Below are 19528 nucleotides of genomic sequence, written 5' to 3'. Positions count from 1 at the left end.
TTTATGCCACCTTCTACTCACAGTAGCAGTTTATTACTGCTGTCTTCTACTCACAGTAGCAGACTAACTCTTTGTTTTGACAACTAACAAGTTGTCCCACACTGGCCCCCACGTTCACACCTTCTTAACGAGTTGTCCCGGAGTGGACCCTGAATTTGGTTTGTTACGTCATAGGCAGGGGCCCGGGGGCCATTCTGGGAATACACCGGAATAGTCATAATGGGAGTGAATTAACAATACACGTAAATGAAACAAATTTGGACGTGTCACCAGTGTAGGCTATATAACAACATTAACGGTGCAGAATTGGCCATAGATTCTATATAAGGAATCATCCATTTGTTTGGTTTCACATTTCAGTGATTGTGTCGGTGTGAAGGAGGAATGGGTTTCTCGAAAGTACTCAAACATAATTTTTTTTGGGGGAAAAAGCGAAATTGAATAGATTGTTTGATAATAGTCAGTATGTTAGTAGTTTGTTGGCACGAGCTAGCCGCCCTCACCCCACCCTCCACCCACACACTCGCACATGATACACACTTACACACTCACAATACCAGCTCAATGAGACAGGTATCGATCATGACAACAAGAGTAGCAGCAAAGAACAGAAATATGTCTATTATCCGGTATAAAACAAGGCGCTGAGAAGGCTGGAACCATGACGAAGAGTTTTAGAAATTACACATTTGTAAAACAGACCATAAGACAAGGGAGACAATTCTAGTTATAGTTCAGCAAGTGCCCGTTCGAAGCAAAATACTGCTGAAATCTTGTTATGGTTGTAATTATGGGTAACGCATACAGTGAATTTACAGTCCTCATGTAATACATTAGGTAAGTGCAAATGGATATGGAAATGTAGTCAGCACACCTTGTAATGTCATTTGCAAATAAGCATGTCGAGCAGAGCTAGAAGCTAGGCCAATCTGGTCTTCGTCAGTTTGTGAACTATGACAGCGGTGGCATGACTTGGATTAGTTGCCAGTCTTACTCTTAGCAAGCGGTTTAAAAGCACATTTTTTTGCCAGGAAATGAAACTTTATTATCAACAGGCAGATTGTCGATTTGAAGACCCCTCCGTTACAATCCATGGAGATCGGGATTAGAACTGTCTTCAGCAACCGACTGTCATAAGAGCGAGGCGAAGAACGGGATCGGATGGTTATAGCTGACTTGTTTGTTACATGTCATCAAAGTTGCATATATCGGCGCTCATGTTGTCAATCACTGAATTATTTGGTCCAGACTCGTTTGATTAGAAGAAGAGTACCAAACATAACATACATGATGTACATAATACAGACACATTATAATGTTTAATTGGAAACATAAAATAATAATGGCTATATCTTTATAGTGGTGTCTGGTGCTGCTTTCTCATTTCGTTCAGATAAATAAAAACTCACATTTTTGTGTCTGCATAGTGTTGTTTTGTTATACACTGTAGTTGATTACGATTATCCTGTACCTTGCAGGAACAATTTGATACCTTGTTAACTTCTAATGAGATGCATGCAGACACTGGATAATAGGCCTACTTTAAAACAGGTGCTCATATGAAGGTGAGATACCAGTAGGATCTCTACCAGACAATTTAACGATACTGAAATGGAAGACTTATTGTTTAAGTCATCATACATTATGCCTTTTGTGCACATATTAGGCAAACATTATTAATGTCCGACATGAGGACATATATACCAATATTTGAAAACAAACTTTATTTTTTGTAGGACTAAACAGGAACAGTAAGCATGGGGAGTATAGAAGATCCCCATTATCAACAAAATCTGTCGACAAGCCTGCATCGTCTGTATGAGACAAAGTGCCTGTGTGACATTACCCTGAAGACTGCTGATGGATATGAGCTGAAAGCTCATTGGTTAATTCTAGCCGCCCACTCAGAGTATTTCCACAGCATGCACATGCCAAGGAATTCAGATGGTTCAGTGGACACTGTTGAATTAGGTGTGTACAAATGTGTAGCTATCTACATGTGACATTAATGTACTGTAAATTTGTTTTGTACTAGATTGTGGATGCAATGTTTATAGTGGTACTGTGTTCAGCATTGACATGCAATGTTTATAGCGGTACTGTGTTCAGCATTGACATGCAATGTTTATAGCGGTACTGTGTTCAGCATTGACATGCAATGTTTATAAGCGGTACTGTGTTCAGCATTGACATGCAATGTTTATAGCGGTACTGTGTTCAGCATTGACATGCAATGTTTATAGCGGTACTGTGTTCAGCATTGACATGCAATGTTTATAGCGGTACTGTGTTCAGCATTGACATGCAATGTTCATTGGTTCAGTTTCAACATATTATCTAACCAGAAATGTCTCTCGTATTTACATGGGCCATAGATAGTACAGTCGTTAAATCCTCAGAAATTGCAGTGAAGAGGTGTGACCCTAAAGAGCACCAGAAACCAACGATTGCAGATTCAAATACCCCATTCTCTATGTTGTATTTCTATGCTCATCAGCACATACTATGCTCATTGTCTTCAACAAAGTGCATCACATTGGGCTTTACTCCCACATCAAACTGACAAGCTGACTAGCTCTGGTGGCGTGTGGTCCTGTGCATAGAGCTCAGGTCACAAATCAGTTGAACTTAAGCAATGTTGAGCGTGGACAGTCCTTGGATGGGTTTGACAGCTTGACTCCTGAGGGTTTCTAGGACTTCAGTCTTGCCCCACAACGAAGCACATGTGACACATGTGGTCTCACCTTAGGCAAGTGAGTTTGTTCAAAATTGCCTCTGTTCACCCAGCAGAAAGTGGGTACCCGGTGGGACAAGTCATGTGACTTATAACCTTCTAGGGCCTCACAGGCAGCTTGGGTTATCCGGGGTAATAATGTGTTTGCACTTTGAGCATGCACGAGTGTGTGGAAAAGGTGTGTTGTAAATGGTCATTATTATTATTTATGTGAAGATAAACTCAACTCACTCACTTACTCAGTCACTTGTCTTTACAGATGTTGACTTTGATGTGCTGAAGAATATCCTTGACTACTTATACAGTGGAAAGGTCATGGTCAATGACTCAAACAGGGCTCAACTGTTGGACACTGGAAAAAAACTGAAATTTGAATACCTTGTTGAATTTATTTCTAATCAAACATCTGTGATGACAGCAACTTACATGGATAAATCTGCTTCTGAGGCCACAACACTGAGTTCTTTGGACCTTCGTGGTGTCAGGTATAAATCCAGTGGAGACCAGTCAGATCAAGACCAGTCCAGTGGAGACCAGTCAGATCAAGACCAGTCCAGTGGAGACCAGAAAGATCATGACTGGTTTGGGGGTTCTCCTAGATCAGACTCACAGAAACCGGATCTGCCAACAGATGAGACGGAGTCCGTGTTCCTCCCGGAGTGTCTCCCCCACTCTGACAGTGTAGAGTTTGACATCAGTCGAGTCAAAGATGAGGTGGAGGAGGAAGACCCACTAAGCTCAAATCTACAAGTTACATTTAACACAGAAGCTTCAGGTCTGGCATCAATACCAAGTAATCAAGTTTTGTCAAACAAAATCAGCAAAGAAACCTGGACATGGTTGATGGTCAAGCCGTCTGTATTGGCCATATTGTGCCAAATGTTTCAGGAAGGACCGTCTCTCAGGACATCCTGCATACATCATCATCAGCTGATGTAAGTGAAGGGAGTCCATCCAGATATATTCCTGAAGTAGTGTCCTTTTCTAAATGTCTGACAGTCGGTGACAAACAGGAAGAGAACAAGATAAGGAGAAGGAAAACCGAACCTGATGAATTAGATTATAGCAAGAACAGGCCAGCGAAACAGAGAGGTGGGTGTCGGAGCACTGCTCTAGCTCAGACTGGTAACTCTGCAGCTTCTCACCTTTGTGACATCAGAGACAACAATCGAAAATCAAATAAATTAACATCAAGAGTTAATATGAATAAGTCATTAAGGAAAGTGTGTGTTGTTGAGAACTAGATCCAAGTCTGCAGGAGCAGATTCTATGTCTAAGAGGCATGGAATTGCCATCTTGAGTGTTGATTCTGTTGGGTGTGATGTGACATCAGAAGTTGACAATGTTGATGAAGTTTTAGCCGTGGATGATGACTTTGATAAAAAACCAAATGAGACACCACTTTTTCCTCCTCATACAGACGGTAATGACCAGTCAAACAAGTTCTTATCTCCTAGTCCTAGAAAGAAGAGGAAACCAGGAAAGACAGCTGTCAAGGTTTGTCAAAGTTCTTTTCAATATGTGATTTGTTAGCTTAGCACTTTTTCCAAGTCTGTAACAAAAATAATGATCAATCTGTTTTCTAGCAGTACCGTGATTCACTATTACTGCAGTAGAGCCAAAGTGAGTGAGTGGAGATTTTATGCCATGTCAGTTTTCAGCTATGTAGCTCCCAGAAAATTATATCTACTTTAAAACTGTAATGGGAAAGTACATTGTCAGGCATGGCCAGTCATATTGGTAGTGCATTCCTATTCCTAATGAAGTAGCCACGTGGGCACAATGTGTGAGGCCCATTTCTGGTGTCCCCTGCCGTGATATTGTTGGAATACTGCTAAAAGCAGCGTAAAACCATACTTACACTCACACATCCCTAATGAAGCAGTAGAGTCTTAGTAACAACAAAAACAACAACAGCATCAACAACAGTAATATTTTTATTTTTGTTTTCAGACTCTGAAGAAAGGAAGAGCTGGAAACTTCCTGGTGAGTCGACAATTTGTACAGGAATGTAACACATGCTATATTTGGGATTACAGATTCTAGTACTTTTGTTGGGTTGAGTCCCATCTGGGATTTAAACCCACACCCTCAGAGTCAGGCACCTAATTCTACAGGAATATCATCATCCAGAGGCATATTGATGTTGATGTGGGATATTGCTACAGACTACTTATAGTTATAACATCTGCATTTATGTTTTAATGGGGCAGTGGGGTAGCCTAGTAGTTAAAGCATTTACTCATCATGCCAAAGACCAGCGTTTGATTTCCCACATGGGTACAATGTATGAAGCCCATTTCTGGTGTCCCCTGCCGAGATATTGCTGGAATATTGCTAAAACTCACTCACTCATTTGTTATGAAATTGTGATGATAGAAATATCCTATCAATGCTCAGCATAAATGCGAGAAAGAAAGAGAGAGAGAGTGAGTTAGTGAGTGAGAAGAGAGAGAGATAAAATCATTCTTAAAGTTTCTTAAAGTCACCTTCCATGTTTATAATTGACGAAATAGTGTATAACATCACATTAGACACAAAAAATGTGCTCATATTTCCGCCTATTATGGAAACACTTGACAGTTAATGAGAAGAAGTGGGTATCACATGACTAGACGTCATATGTGCCTATTGCTGATGGCTTCCTCTTTGATTTTACTTGTCAACTTGACAGTGATCATAGATTTTCATGGATGTTAGACATATCAATACGAGCCGATTTTACATCTTGCAAGAGAAACTTGCAGTGAAGAAGAAGAATCAAGCAAAACGGAGGCACCACTTGATCTCAAAATAATTGTTAAATTTGACAATATAACTTATCAGCAATTTAGTTGTCATTTGAATGTGATGCAGTTCTAACCTGCACACCAACCCCTATAATATATGACCAATCCCAAAGAATTTCTTTGTTTTGAAATGTGATTGCCATTAAATGGGTGACTGCAGAGAGTTTGGGATTATTAAAAAAAAATTGATTGTCCAGTGGTGCATCCAGGCTGCGCGATTGTGGGATTCCCCCTTATTAACGTACATCTCCTGCTAAAAATGAAAATCAATGTGTGACCTGTCACGCAATATAAATGACCACATACCTATCATATTGTGTCAACTCACGCACCTGCATAACATGTGTGGGTCTTGGGGATGCATTTACATATCGCAAATCAAAAGCATCTTTGGTAAATATATAAACAAGACCGCGAATCAGGTTGATAAACTCTTCAGTTTGTTAAGCCAAACCATTTTCACCATTTTCTCTTTTCATGACAAATACCCAAAGCGGTTTCTTGACTGATATCTATTTTCGGTTTTGCTTGCATTAATGTGTGGTATAGTCCTTAGGTTTACTTCAGCCAATCAGGTGCTGCATATTAAGCAGCTCGGCAACGTCCGTAATTTCTTTAGCTTGATGATTGGTCTAAAAACATCACGACCTCGTGTCAAACTAAATGTAGCCTGGCACACCAAGGGTATACTTCAGAACATGCGAACAGCGAACAATACACAAAAGTGCTGTCACATAGCCTTAGTTATGATAATAAATATTTTACGTTGATAGAGCAAAACCTGCACTTAGAATTACACAATGCTAGAATATATTTCTCTTGATAAAATAACGGTGATATTTTTCCGATCATTGCATCAGAATTCATCTTCGAAAATCACCGGTAGATCATGGGGGGCGTGTGCACAGCTGATTGCTATTTCCGGCTCTATATACGAGACAAATACACACAGTAATCTTAATCCCTGCATATAATACAATGCAAAGCAGAAACAAATTAGAACTGAAACAGTCTTGTGTATGGATTAATGTTGAAAAGTCACTGGCCAGGAGGGCTAGTTAAGTAACAATGTTGCTATCCCACATCATACTTCACTGACCCTGCAAAATATCTATATCAAAATGCACATCGGTTCGAATTGGTGTGATGTTTTGTTTTGTTTTGTTTTGCACAACGCTATTAACATTATTTTTTAATATAGCAATCTTCGTGTGACAGGAACTTTTGCATCTTTTAACACCTTAATAATTGACTTCATCATATTCATGCGCATTAAATAAAGAATAAATTATCTGAGATTTTCAGCGAGCCAGTCGGGATAGCTTTAACAATATATTACTGGCCTGATTCACAATCAGCTAGCATTTGGCTAGCGGGCCAGTAGCTATTTCGAATGTTGGTGACCATGTTTTATTCTTTAGGTGTAGGACAATTGTCAATACCTATATGTTTATAGGCCACATTGTCCCCACAATTCATGCTGTAAAATAGAAGACATGTGCGTAATTCAACCAAATATCTTTCCATTCCGTCATTATACTAGCCCATGAGCCTGTAAAACAATGTCTGACATCGGCTACGTTTCCGTAAAGATTCATAAAGTTATCAAAGTTTAAGGTGCCATTGCTGTATAAACGAAAAACAAAATACACCAACATTTAGAGTAATTATCAAACTCCCTTTGTGCCAAATCTGAATGCCGTTATCGAGCGTTCACCCTTGAAAGACCGACACCATCAAACTGTTAGTGAACGATTTAACAACATCATGGTGAACGATTTAATGTTGAACTCTTATTTTTACACAGTGAACGCTTTACAGTGGTTATTCAATAAAGTTTCTAGTGACAAGGTGTGCTATACTGCCCAAAAGTAATTTATTCACAGAGAAACCATATACATGTAGAGACATCCATATTTCAGTCACGTAAAGCTAAATCAACTTCATAATTCTTTTTCACCATTTTTTGTATTACATAGTATATATATTTCTTACATACAGATTTTCTCTGTCAACTTCTATAACTGAGTAAAAGTTGCAGTGGTTTGTATTCTTAACTATTGTTTCAACATAGTCATATCAGTCGCAAAACATTTGCAGATGGAGACACTAGAAGTGAGTGGAATCACCTTGGGCGGCTCATTAAACGAGACACATACTCATCCCCCTGTGAGCACATCTGCACCTATGAAAAGCAGTGCTGTGAAACAGAATTATCTTTGTGGTACCTGTGGCCAACAATATTCAACTAAAAACGGATTGAGAGGCCACATCCGACTTGCGCACAGTAAGAATGCAACCTATCAGTGCAAAATCTGCAGCAAGATGTTCATGTCGAACCATCACTACATTGGTCACATGAACAAGCATTATAAACTGAAGCCGTACAAATGCTCCAAGTGTAAGTCCCAGTATTCCTATTCGGCGGCACTTTCAGCACACAAGAAACGATGTAAGAATGATGAAGTCTCAAGAGAACGCATCCAGTGTGAGCATTGTAGTCAGGTTTTTAAGTCTTCCAAGTACCTGAAGGATCACCTCAAGAGTGTCCACTCCCCAGGACTCCCGTACTTGTGCGAGTGTGGCAGAAGATTTAAATGGCGATCATCCATGAAGAAACACAAGGATAAGGCTTGTGTGGCCACAAATAGCTGATGTGTAATTGAAAACCAAGTGTTTGCTTATGTGTTACTTTTTGTGTGCAAGATCTGCATGCTACGTTTTACATGATTTGTCTACAATTTTTTTTATTGCCATGTATGTATAGTCGCTCTGAAAAGTGAGTGTATTTTTTGTTTGTTTCTTTTTCCCAAGTTATGTTATGCTTTGGGATATGGTTATTGATCAGTTCACCCATCCGCCCTTCTGTAATCATTTCCTGAGCTGAATACGAAAACAAAAAGTTCATCATTCCAAACCTTTGCACATGCATTAATGGAGAATAGAAGCAGTTTCTTTTATTCAGTTTTCAGTTAGATATTTCCTATTGACTACAGGTTCAATGTTATACTATCTTACATGAACAATATCACCGGTGTGATAAGTTGTATTCTAATGACTTAGTATAGGGTATATACTGATCTATATATTATTTCATAATATTTATTTTCACAAACATGAGATTCATTTCCATGTCATTCAGCATGTTTGTAGCAATTAGAATTCCCTTTAAATTCATTATCTCTTTAACTTTCCTGAATTTGAATCAAAGACACTGTAACTAATGCAGATGTTTTGTATTGTAACAGTCGCTGTCACACACTGAAGTGCACATGGTTATTTTCAATTATTTACTATGTGAAACAATCACATGAAAATAAACAAGATCATTTCAATTTTATTGTTCTTCGTTCTGCCCTTTGTACCATTTCATCTGGTTGAAGATCAAGACTACCAAAGAAAACTTTCCCACTGTGCAGAAAAACGCAGAAAAGCCCACATTAATCGTGGAAATAGCAACATAAACATAATACCTCGCTACTGAAACAGTAATAACGGCAACTTTAAGTCGCTAAAACTGCAGAAAGAAACGAAGAGCCTGCAACTTCGATTTTGCGCATGCGCACAGGGAAGAGGAAGTCTCAACCGCATGTTGATATTTTCCAGCTTGGACAAAAGTTACATTCCCTTTTCAAAGTATTTCTCTTGTGTTATTTGGCATTTATCATCATGATACTTGTTTCCACACTTGTTTAGTTTACTTTCCATTCAGTTGAAATGATTGACAGCAATTATTTTGACATATTTAATACTTTTTCTACTCGAGGCGATTCACGGTTGCTTGGAAATTGGAAAGAAGCGCGGATCGTAATGCGCATGCGCAGTAGAGATCAAAGTTCGCTGATACAAAAATGTTGCAGTTTCATAGTCTTTCGTTGCCGTTTTTACTGTTTCAGTAGCGAGGTATTATGTTTATGTTGCTATTTCCACGATTAATGTGGGTATTTCTGCGTTTTTCTGCACAGTGGGAAAGTTTTCTTTGGTAGGCCTGAACATATCGTCATCTTCCTTTCACTCTGGCAAGTAATTGAAGACATCTAGTACAACACAAGATTAACACTCGCATTAACATCATGCACAGTTCTATTCAGGTTCTATGCCAAATTTGACATGCGGCAGAATTTTAGTCTCGTTTCTCCGATGGTGTTCTCTTACACCTTTGGCACCGAGGTGCTGTACTGTTCAGGTCTGGAGACTTCACCACTTCCCCGTTTCCGTTGGGGAACATCTTAGGAGTCGAACGAGTGATTTCTGGAATATCATTAAAGATACCAGTAAGTTTCCAATCTAGCAATTATGGAAAAATCCTATATGCTTCATACGATATAAAGAAAGACAGAAAGGATAATTTGACAGTGATAAAGGCAGGGTGACTCTTAGAGAAGAGACGAACGATAATGATAATCATTTGCATAACGCCTAATATCCAAGGGGATGTATCCACTGGCGCTTTATTGGCCCTCGTTCATCAGATGTCAACATCAGTTGGGATCATACAACTGATGCTGCCACTTGGTGCTAGGTCACGTTGGCGCTGAGTCATCCACATCCTGGTGGTCATCTTCCTCATCTATGTTTTCTCTTTGTCCTCAGGGTCCACCTCCGTGGTGTAGTGGTTAGAGTGTCCGCCTGGAGAGCGGAAGGTTGTGGGTTCGATCCTCGACCGCGTCATACCAAAAGACGTTAAAATATGGTACTTGTTGGTCCCTGCCTGGCGCTCGGCATTAATGGGTACAACAAGGACTGGTCGGCTCGGAGTCAGTATAATGTGTCTGAGTGGGGTATTCATGCTTCACTGCGGCGTGGTATCTCCGTGGGCTAGCACTATAAAACCAGCTTAAGTCTGGGCTAGTACAAGCAGCCACACATACACATACACACGCATGTACGTCGTCATATGAGCGAAATATTCTCAAGCACGACGTAAAACCCAATTTCACCTCACCATTGTCCTCAGATCCTGTCTCACCAATGCCTTGATGACACCTACAATTTCAGTAAAGGTGCTGCTGTGTACCTTTTCAGATAGATCACTTGGCAAGAGCTGTAATGCGTGATCTAGTTTCTCGGATTATTCCGATCCCTCTGGACACTCTTTAGGATTCGATATCAGAGCTTTCATGTGTCTTTCTTTCATCTGAAAAAACACTTTGTTCTCAGTTGGCTCAATGGTTATTGTAAGCCCTTGGATTAATTTCCTTGCAGTTTGGACAGCTTCTTCAAACATTGGAAGATGAGGAAGGGCATTATAGTCCTCAAAGGAGCTAACCAGCTTCCATTTAGGAAAGGTCCTGATATATTCCCAAAACCTTTTCTGTTTTTGAATGTCAGTGAGGGTTTTTCAGTCAGGATCTGTGTGCAGAATTTGGATCCATTGTCCATCACATGAGAAGGTTTTGACATCAATATTTCTTTCAAAACATGCATCTAGCACTGTTTTGAACATTTTGAACAAATAAAGTGGACAGACTTGGGTCTTGTAGTCCATATGCAATTTGAAAAAAATGGGGTACTGAAGCCTTGTGGTTACGATCCATATCACTGATCAGAAAGAGGAACGATTTGGTTGCTTTATGCCGACAGAGACTTACAGCTTAGCGAAAGCAAGATAGTGACTTGAAAAGTATTTGATCAACATTTTTGCACTTAACTCCCATTTTCCTCCCATAGGTACAAGAAATACGGTTGCAGTAGATGGGTGATCCAATGTGCGGTTCATGGGTACCTGGATTAGCAAGACATGATGGTATCTCACATAGAAACTGAACATTTGCCTTTAGGTACTCTTTAAGGGAATTTTTCAGTTTGTCTGCAATTGCATTTCTCTGTGTTGGTCGTTTGGGACACTGATTTCCATAGAGCAAGATTATTTGCTGCCACACAAGGCCCTGTGAAAACGTGGCTCTGATAAAGGTTGAGTTTTCTTAAGTGTAACAAACGAATAGAAGCTGTAAGTAAGGGCAACCATTTCACACAAGAGCTGTGTAGAGTAGTACACGGATATGGTACACATTTGTTGAGTTGAGTACTTCTTGTCCAGAAACGGACACTTTATCTCTATTCCAATGACTGGAGTACCATCTGGGTGAGCTCTACCTGAGCCGTCAGGATGAACTATGTACAGACTGGTACCTTTCATGCTGTAAATCAAAACATCCTTTCTCATGAAACATCAGTTCTGGAGAATAGATAGGAAACACTTGTCCTGTTAATATGGTAGCCACTGCACCAATCTCATGGTTTGTACCATACTCCATGCAGTTTTTATCCACAGAACTTGCTGGCTTCTGCTTTTTTTTGTTAAAAACACTAACAAACTGTTCAATCTGAGACTGCAGGGAGTCTAGTCCAATGGCACGATAGACAGAACTCCCTATAACTTTGCCTTTTTCTCTGATCTTGAACCACTTTTTCACTCTCTGTTTGATGATGTGCTGCTGAATTCCATCTTTCACTTCTCTTGTTTCACTTTTAATTCAAACAAAATTTTCCTGTGTACTCAGGTGTACTTCATTCTTGTGACAATACAAACAGGCTTTATTTTGCATTTCAGTGCAGGCGTGTCCTAACTAATTATAGTTTCAAGGCAGTTGTTGATGCACTCTTTCATTTGATAGACTGAGGTTTCTGCACTGCTTATCACAAATTGATACTTCGATTTCTTCCTGTCTGGTTTGCCAAGAGTTTTAAATTTCTCTAGACACTGTTCCTTTGTAACTAGCATTTCCTGTGACTCAAAAGACACATTATTTCAAGAATGTCAGATAAGAGGTCCTTTGGACAAACGTCACTTGTTTGCTGACAATCGTTGATCACTCTTTACGTCATATTGTTCTCTTCGATTCTTCTTTTCCCTTCATTAATTGTGGCTGACGGTTCACATTCAAACAGATCCACATCTCCATGGTGTTCAGAGAGGCAACTGTTTCTCTTTTCCCATCAAAACAAATCTTCATTGAAGGTTTCTTCTCATCAGCATGCTCTTTCTGTAAAATATCCAGAGAATCTACAAGAATCCCTGGTCTAATCTCATTTGCCAAGATGTTTTTGCTTGTACTTTCCAGAGTTTTAATATCCGGGACCACAAAGTTTATGTTTGAGTCAAGTGGGTTCAGAGATGCTTGTCTTTCTGAAGACAACATGTCTAAACCTTTACCTTTAGTCCCACCCATGAATTGAAGAAATTTTTCATGGAAAAGCCTGCACGCAGCTAACCAGAATAATATTTGACACTGTGACGCATCTGGCAGGCTGATCTTGAGCTGTAAAATGCTGCAACATCCATAAAAAGAAGAAAGGCAATGTTCTTGAGAGGAAACTTTAACTTTTAAGGTGTTGAATGTAACAAAAAGATCTGACAAGCCATGTTGTTGTAATTCTGACAGCACTGATGGTAGCATGTCACTTAACATTTGAAGTTGATCATTTGTGTTGCTATGTCTGTTGTGGGGCTGGGATGAGATACCCGGGACGGGTGGGTAATGAGTTGGATCCAGGTACCCGTCTCAATACCCAGACCCGCTATGATCATGTGACTAATAGATTAAACAATGTAATGTCTTATTCTTTCATGATGAAAGGTTGTATTGTCTTTGAAGATACAGAAATAATTACACTACTTCTTTGGAATATAATACGTGGCTAAGGTATTGAAAAACTCAAACTTTTAACCTCCGAGCTGGCTTATTGCCATTTCTTACAAATTTGATATCAGGAATTAACCTAACAGGTATTCGGGTAGGGTAATAGGGGGTGGGGTACCCAGTGAGTAGAAAATTTGGATCCTGTCCCATCTCTAGTCTGTTGCAACTGACTTTTTCATTCATCAGTTCATCATCTATCTTTTCTTTCTTTGGTGGACATGGGGATTCTTCATCAATTGATACTAAACTGAGTTTTTCAGAGTCCCCAGAGACAACAACTTCTCTATCAGTTTCATTTGACACATATTTGAAATCTTTTTGTACGTATTAAAGTTTACCTGTTATGTCACATAAACATAATTTTTTAATAATAATTGTCTTCTCCCTGTTTATGTCAATACAGCGATATTTCACCCCACTGAAGTCTTGAAAATGTTCAGGACAGTAGTAGCACTGATACGGTGACATTTCCATTGTTTAAACACCACATCTGAAGAACAGAATACTTGATAGTTAGTGGTAATACTTTATAGCAAATTGGATGAGTTTAGGCTGACTGTAAATCGTTCACCAACAGAAAATGAAATTCCTCACCATGACCCATTGTCATGGGTTCTTAAATCATCATTCACTAAGAGTTTGATGGTGTCAGTCTTTCGTGGATGAAAGCTCAAAAACAGCATGACACTAAGCATTCAGCTTTGGCACAAAGATAGTTCGATAATTACTCTAAATGTGGGTGTATTTTGTTTTTCGTTTATACAGCAATGATACCTTAAACTTTGATAACTTTATGAATCTTTATGGAAACGTAGCCGATGCTAGACATTGTTTAACAGGCTCATGGGCTAGTATAATGATGGAATGGAAAGATATTGGGTGGAATTCTATTTTACAGTATAAACTTTGGGGACGATGTGGCCTATAAACATACAGATATTTTCCTACACCTAAAAACTAAAACGTGGTCACCTCACACGTGATAAATCATTCACTTCCTGCTATGAAATATTTCCTGCCGTTCCCATGGTGTGAAAAGGTACTTTATCCTTTGCCGTTGTATTTACAGATAATGTTGTTTTTTTTCCGGTAGACAACGGTATTTGGGGTTCCAAACCAGAATGTACATTATAGTGAAACATGTTCAAGCTCATGGGAAATCCCTTACTGATTTTGATAATATATATTTAATCACAGTCGGACTTAAGTAAGTTGTAACGTGTAATGATGTAGTGTACATGGAATAATACGAAATGAACATTAATTATTTTCCTACCAAATCAATGTTCTACAGTAACGGTTATGTTGATCGAAAACTGCCGCCAAAACTATTTACCTTGTCCGTGGTGCCTATTTCCATTGTTCGGTGATGCCGTGCAACCCCACTGCAACACAATAACCCATCTCACCACTTACGAAAATGACAGAAAAAAGCGCTAAAAACATTACGCATTATGACCAACATTTGACGTCACTAGTGTAAAAGGTCACGTGACCGCTGGCGGAAGAATCATAATGGCTGATGCCATTCGCAATTAATATATAAATACTAAGACTTTTGCATTAAAAATTGGGGTACATTTTTCTCATAACTTTATCTTTAACCCAGTCAGTTATTGCAATTTTCTATCATCCTCCTTTAAATCTGGATGTTTGTTATCCCCAGATTCGTTGGAACAAGAACAGTATCTGCAGCCTGTGTGGGTTTGAAGGTCAGATAAGTGATGTGGTGACCCACAGAAAGTTGGACCACCCAGAGGAGGCCCATGTGTGTCCGCTGTGCTTCAACAAGTCCGTGGACCACAGGGCTATGATCCAACATCTGAAGCGGCAACATCTGTGGCGGGAGTCGGGGAAGTACAGCTGCGAGAAGTGTGGTCGAGACTGCCATAACCGCGTGGGTCTTCTCAGTCACGACCAGATTGTACATGGAGTACACCATAGAGAGGTGAAGAAAGATAATATCCTTATAGTTAGGCTAGATCAATTTCTATTCTTAATTTCCTAATCATTTTGGTCACTGTAATGCTGGAAGTAGTAATGGAACAGTGGTTCCTGGAGTTCTTCAACATCGAATATTATGGTCAGTATGACACTAGGAGTTCTTTAGCATGTGCCATTTTTGGTCTGAGGTCATTAACGGAGCTAAACAGTTTATCTATATAGTTACACTTTCTTTTTTTCCTTTATTAGGCCAGACCAATTTTATTTCTTGTTTTACGGATTTTTGTCCTCAGAAAACCTAAAGGCAGGAGGGATAAAAATCACCAGTGAAAGTAATATTCCTTTTAAATACTAAAAGTTTTTTACATTTGGCAATTTATGAAGTATATATGAGGCAAAAAACAATCAAAAATTTTTTTTTTGTAAGTTTACATTTTTGGCCAATGAAAACATGAGGATTTTATCTTTTGAGCGGGAATTTTTTTTTCTTTTTTTTTCTTATTCTTGAAAAACTATGACCAGTGGATCCGTAAAACAAGAAATAAACTTGGTCTGGCCTTATTAACAGTGTTCAGATGTTCAGAATTCATGAATCACGTTAACAGGATCTGCATTACTTGCATAGCCCTCATCATAGTTGTTAGTCATGATTTGTTGGTGAAGAGCTTATACAAGGATGCCGTATGTATTGATGATCTAGGAACATATTGAATAAGATATCTCAAAAGTAGTGACGGTGCAAAGTAATAATAAATGGCTATAGTTATGTGCACAAGAAAGACATTATTTTGATGGGACTGTTGATAAGGTTATTGTTTTTCCCTAAAATAATCTAATGTAGGGTTATGGTAATGATGATATAATAATAATCACAAATTATTTATTGTTTTATCTGTTTCTGGCATTACGATGATAATAAGACTAATAATTGTTACAGTTTTAAAATTGTTTATATATAGTGAAACCCCATTAGTCCAGAATCGGTTTCATGGTTTGCAAATCATCAGACAGCCCCACCTCACCAATAAACTTGTATTTCCCAGATGCTAGTTGAATGCAGAATGCTGCTTCCTTCTCATAATGGTTACAAATTTGCTGTAATGTTAAGTTTGATAACTCAAAGTCATCATTAGCTAAATATATGTCATTAGAATTTCAACTCCATGTGATTTTCATGAACTGATATCCTAAGATTAGTTAGAATGTGGAAGTGTCAGATACAGGTCATTGTGGTGAGAGACAGATGACCTTACACAGTTGATGATGATGTTGTTGTTGCAGGTGTTGGTGTGTGAAGCAGAAGGCTGTCACTTCTACTGCGCCGCCCAATCCCCTGCCACCATGGGGGAACACAGGAAGGGTCATGGCAACACGTTCAGCTATGCATGTGACCAATGTGACAAAAAGTACAAGACCAGGAAGTATGTCTGTCAGGGTTTTGTTTTATGAATACACTTCATCATCATCATCATATATACATTTGTATAGCGCCGATATCCAGCTCCGCTCAGCTGCTCAAAGGCGCTTTGTTTTTCCCTCGTTCACTGGATGTCAATCTCAACGGCCCATCGTATTGTCAATCTCAACTCCCTGGGGAGCATACACTTACCCTGATTTTTGTAAAAGTCAAAAAAATACAGGCAACATGAGTTGACAGGAAATGTGCAGATCTTCATGTTAGAATCCAGAAGAGGGATAAATTATTCATGCAATCAGCTATGAGTGATCAATTTGAGAATTTGTATAAATGTTTAATTTTACAAATATTTTTGCTTGTGAAATATATTCACAAATAAAACATAAGCATAAGTTGTTGTTTTTTGTGTGTGTTTTTTTTATGGAAATAAGGTTGATGGTGTGTGATCAGTCTTACTTTTGTTTCCAGAGCACTCAAGAATCACATGTACCACCATATCAACAGCCAGCGCTACCAGTGTGAGATCTGTGGCTACTTCACAGCCACACCCTCTGACCTGAAACTGCACACGACCACCAACCATTCCGACGGCCCGCTGTTCAAGTGCCACGTGTGTGGGAACAACTACAGATCTCAATACTCCATGGATGGTGAGAGAGAGAGCTAGACTAAACTAAGTTTTCCAATAAATGCTGAAATATGGGTTTTAACAAGAAAACAAAACAAAAGATGGCTAAAGAAAGCAGTTTTGATCACAGGCGGTAATCCTTACTGTCACAAGACTTTAAATTCTTTGCATCTTTGAGAATTACATGAAGTATTTCCTCTTCTCAGATCACTTGTGGAAGGTCCATGGGCTAAAAGATGACAAAAGGAAATGTTTGCAGTGTGACGAATGTGACTTCATCACCCTCTGGCAAGGAACACTCACAGCACACAAAAAAATACATGTCACAGAAAAAAACTTTGCTTGTGAAATCTGTGGTAAAATATTCCGAACTCCAAATAATTTAAGCAGCCACCGAAACTCAACACACAAAGAGTCGGATCTGCATTGTAACTTTTGTCAGCATACAACGAAGACACTGGACCATATGAGGAAACATCTGATGATCGCGCACTACTATAAGGGCGTGAAGCCCTATTCATGTGTGTATTGCTCGTACAAGAGTATGACTGGCGGCAATGTTCGTAAGCACTCGATGGTGCAGCACCCAGCAGAAGATGTGAAGTATGTGCCTGATCGGGAACTTCTTGCAGAGATGAAAGCTAAATGGCTGTCCCTGGATAAATCTCAGTGGACCGATGTTTTGAAAAATAAGTGACACAATAAATAGATATATGATAGATATATGAGTCAGCCAGCAATATTCAAGCAGTATTAAAACAGCCTGTAAATAACCTTGTGTGACTACAAATTAAAGTGGGTCCTCAACAACCCATTTTTGTTATAAGAGACGATGTTACAGATCGGTCGTCAGACTTGGCGACTTAGTTGAGCAGTTACTGTTGGACATTACTCATAATATATGAGGCCGCCTCCGTGGTGTAGTGGTGAGAGTGTCGCCGGAGCGGAAGTCAATATCATACCAAAAGAGCGTTAAAATATGGACTTGTTGGTCCCTGCCTTGCGCTCGGCATTAATGGGTACAACAAGGACTGGTCGGCTCGGAGTCAGTATACTGTGTCTGAGTGGGGTATTCATGCTTCACTGCGCGTGGTATCTCAGTGAGCTAGCACTATAAAACCAGCTTAAGTCTGGGCTAGTACAAGCAGCCGCACATACAAGTACACAAACATGCACGTCATCATATGAGCGAAATATTCTCAAGCACAACGTTAAACCCAATTTCACCTCACCTCACCTCATAATATATGACCCTAGAACACAACGAACACAGCTGACATCAACAACAATCTCTGACACTTGTGTGCAGTGGAACAAGATAGTCACACATGGGGGCAGTGGTTAAAGCGTTCGCTCGTCACACCAAATACCCGGTTTAGTTCCTAATATGGGTACGTGTGAAGTCCATTTCTGGTGTCCCCTGCTGTGATATTGCTGGAATATTGCCAAAAGCGACGTAAAACTAAACTCATTCATCCACACATAGTGAGCACCTGAATCTCACCTAGTCACCTCTGATGACAATTCAACCTGAAGACCTGGTCAAACCAGGATTGATCTTCAGTATCCCATGCAAAGGTGACCCATGAAGATCCGGTTAGAATTGATCTTCAGTAACCCATGCTTGTCGGAAGAGGCGATTTCCAGGATCGGGAGGTCATCAGGCTCGCTGACTTGGCTGACACATGTCATCGTATCCCAATTGCATAGATCGATGCTCATGCTGTTGATCACTGGTTTATCTGGTCCAGACTTGATTTTTTAATGACTGCCGCCATATTGCTGGGTGCGGCTTAAAATTAAACTCACTCACATGCAGAGGACAGACAATGCATATCTTGACCCGATTTTCCACACATCGTAAATAATGAAGTATACAGAATGAATATCATCATAGTTAGTATTCATGTACAATCTGTTTTTCACCAACCTTTTGCATTGTTTCAAAACAAAAACAGTGTTTTGTTTAGTAGAAAGCATTTATTCTCTGCATTATTCCATATGTCTCTAGCATTTAGCATTGCATGACATACATAATTCATTAAGATGTGTGATGAAGTGTTCATTGAACAACATACCAAACATTATAGAAAATACATCTTTAAGGAAGTTCAGTGTTTTGTTCCAGTGATGGTCATCTTGATTGTGGGGTAGCCTAGTGGTTAAAGCTTTGAAAGTTGAATCCCCACATGGGTACAATGTGTGAAGCCCATTTTCTGGTGCCCCCTGCCGTGATGTTGCTGGAATATTGCTAAAAGCGGCGTAAAACCAAACTCAGTCACTCAGTCTTGATAATGACTGTTGGATAGATTAGTCACTAGTGATCAGGAAGAGAATTTTTATAACAGTGGTGGAGTTTCATTATAACAATTA

General features: G+C 39.4%; 1 protein-coding gene across 1 annotated transcript; it reads left to right on the top strand.

Moving 5' to 3' along the window:
* The first annotated feature begins 741 nt into the window (after positions 1–741).
* Positions 742–17965, top strand: LOC124269971 (zinc finger protein 417-like). The gene is made up of 10 exons (XM_046704969.1): positions 742–837; positions 1479–1565; positions 1737–1971; positions 2994–3669; positions 3979–4231; positions 4688–4720; positions 14833–15114; positions 16392–16531; positions 16996–17177; positions 17362–17965. The coding sequence occupies exons 3-10, from the start codon at positions 1758–1760 to the stop codon at positions 17850–17852; spliced, it is 2271 nt and encodes a 756-aa protein (XP_046560925.1). The 5' UTR covers positions 742–837; positions 1479–1565; positions 1737–1757; the 3' UTR covers positions 17853–17965.
* The last annotated feature ends 1563 nt before the right edge of the window (positions 17966–19528 follow it).

The sequence above is a fragment of the Haliotis rubra genome, unplaced genomic scaffold (assembly GCF_003918875.1).
Source record: "Haliotis rubra isolate DU_JTF1 unplaced genomic scaffold, ASM391887v1 Scf149, whole genome shotgun sequence".
NCBI classification, from domain to species: Eukaryota; Metazoa; Mollusca; class Gastropoda; order Lepetellida; family Haliotidae; genus Haliotis; species Haliotis rubra.
The sequence above is the reverse complement of the archived record's forward strand: the minus strand, read 5'-3'. Positions and strand labels throughout refer to the sequence as shown.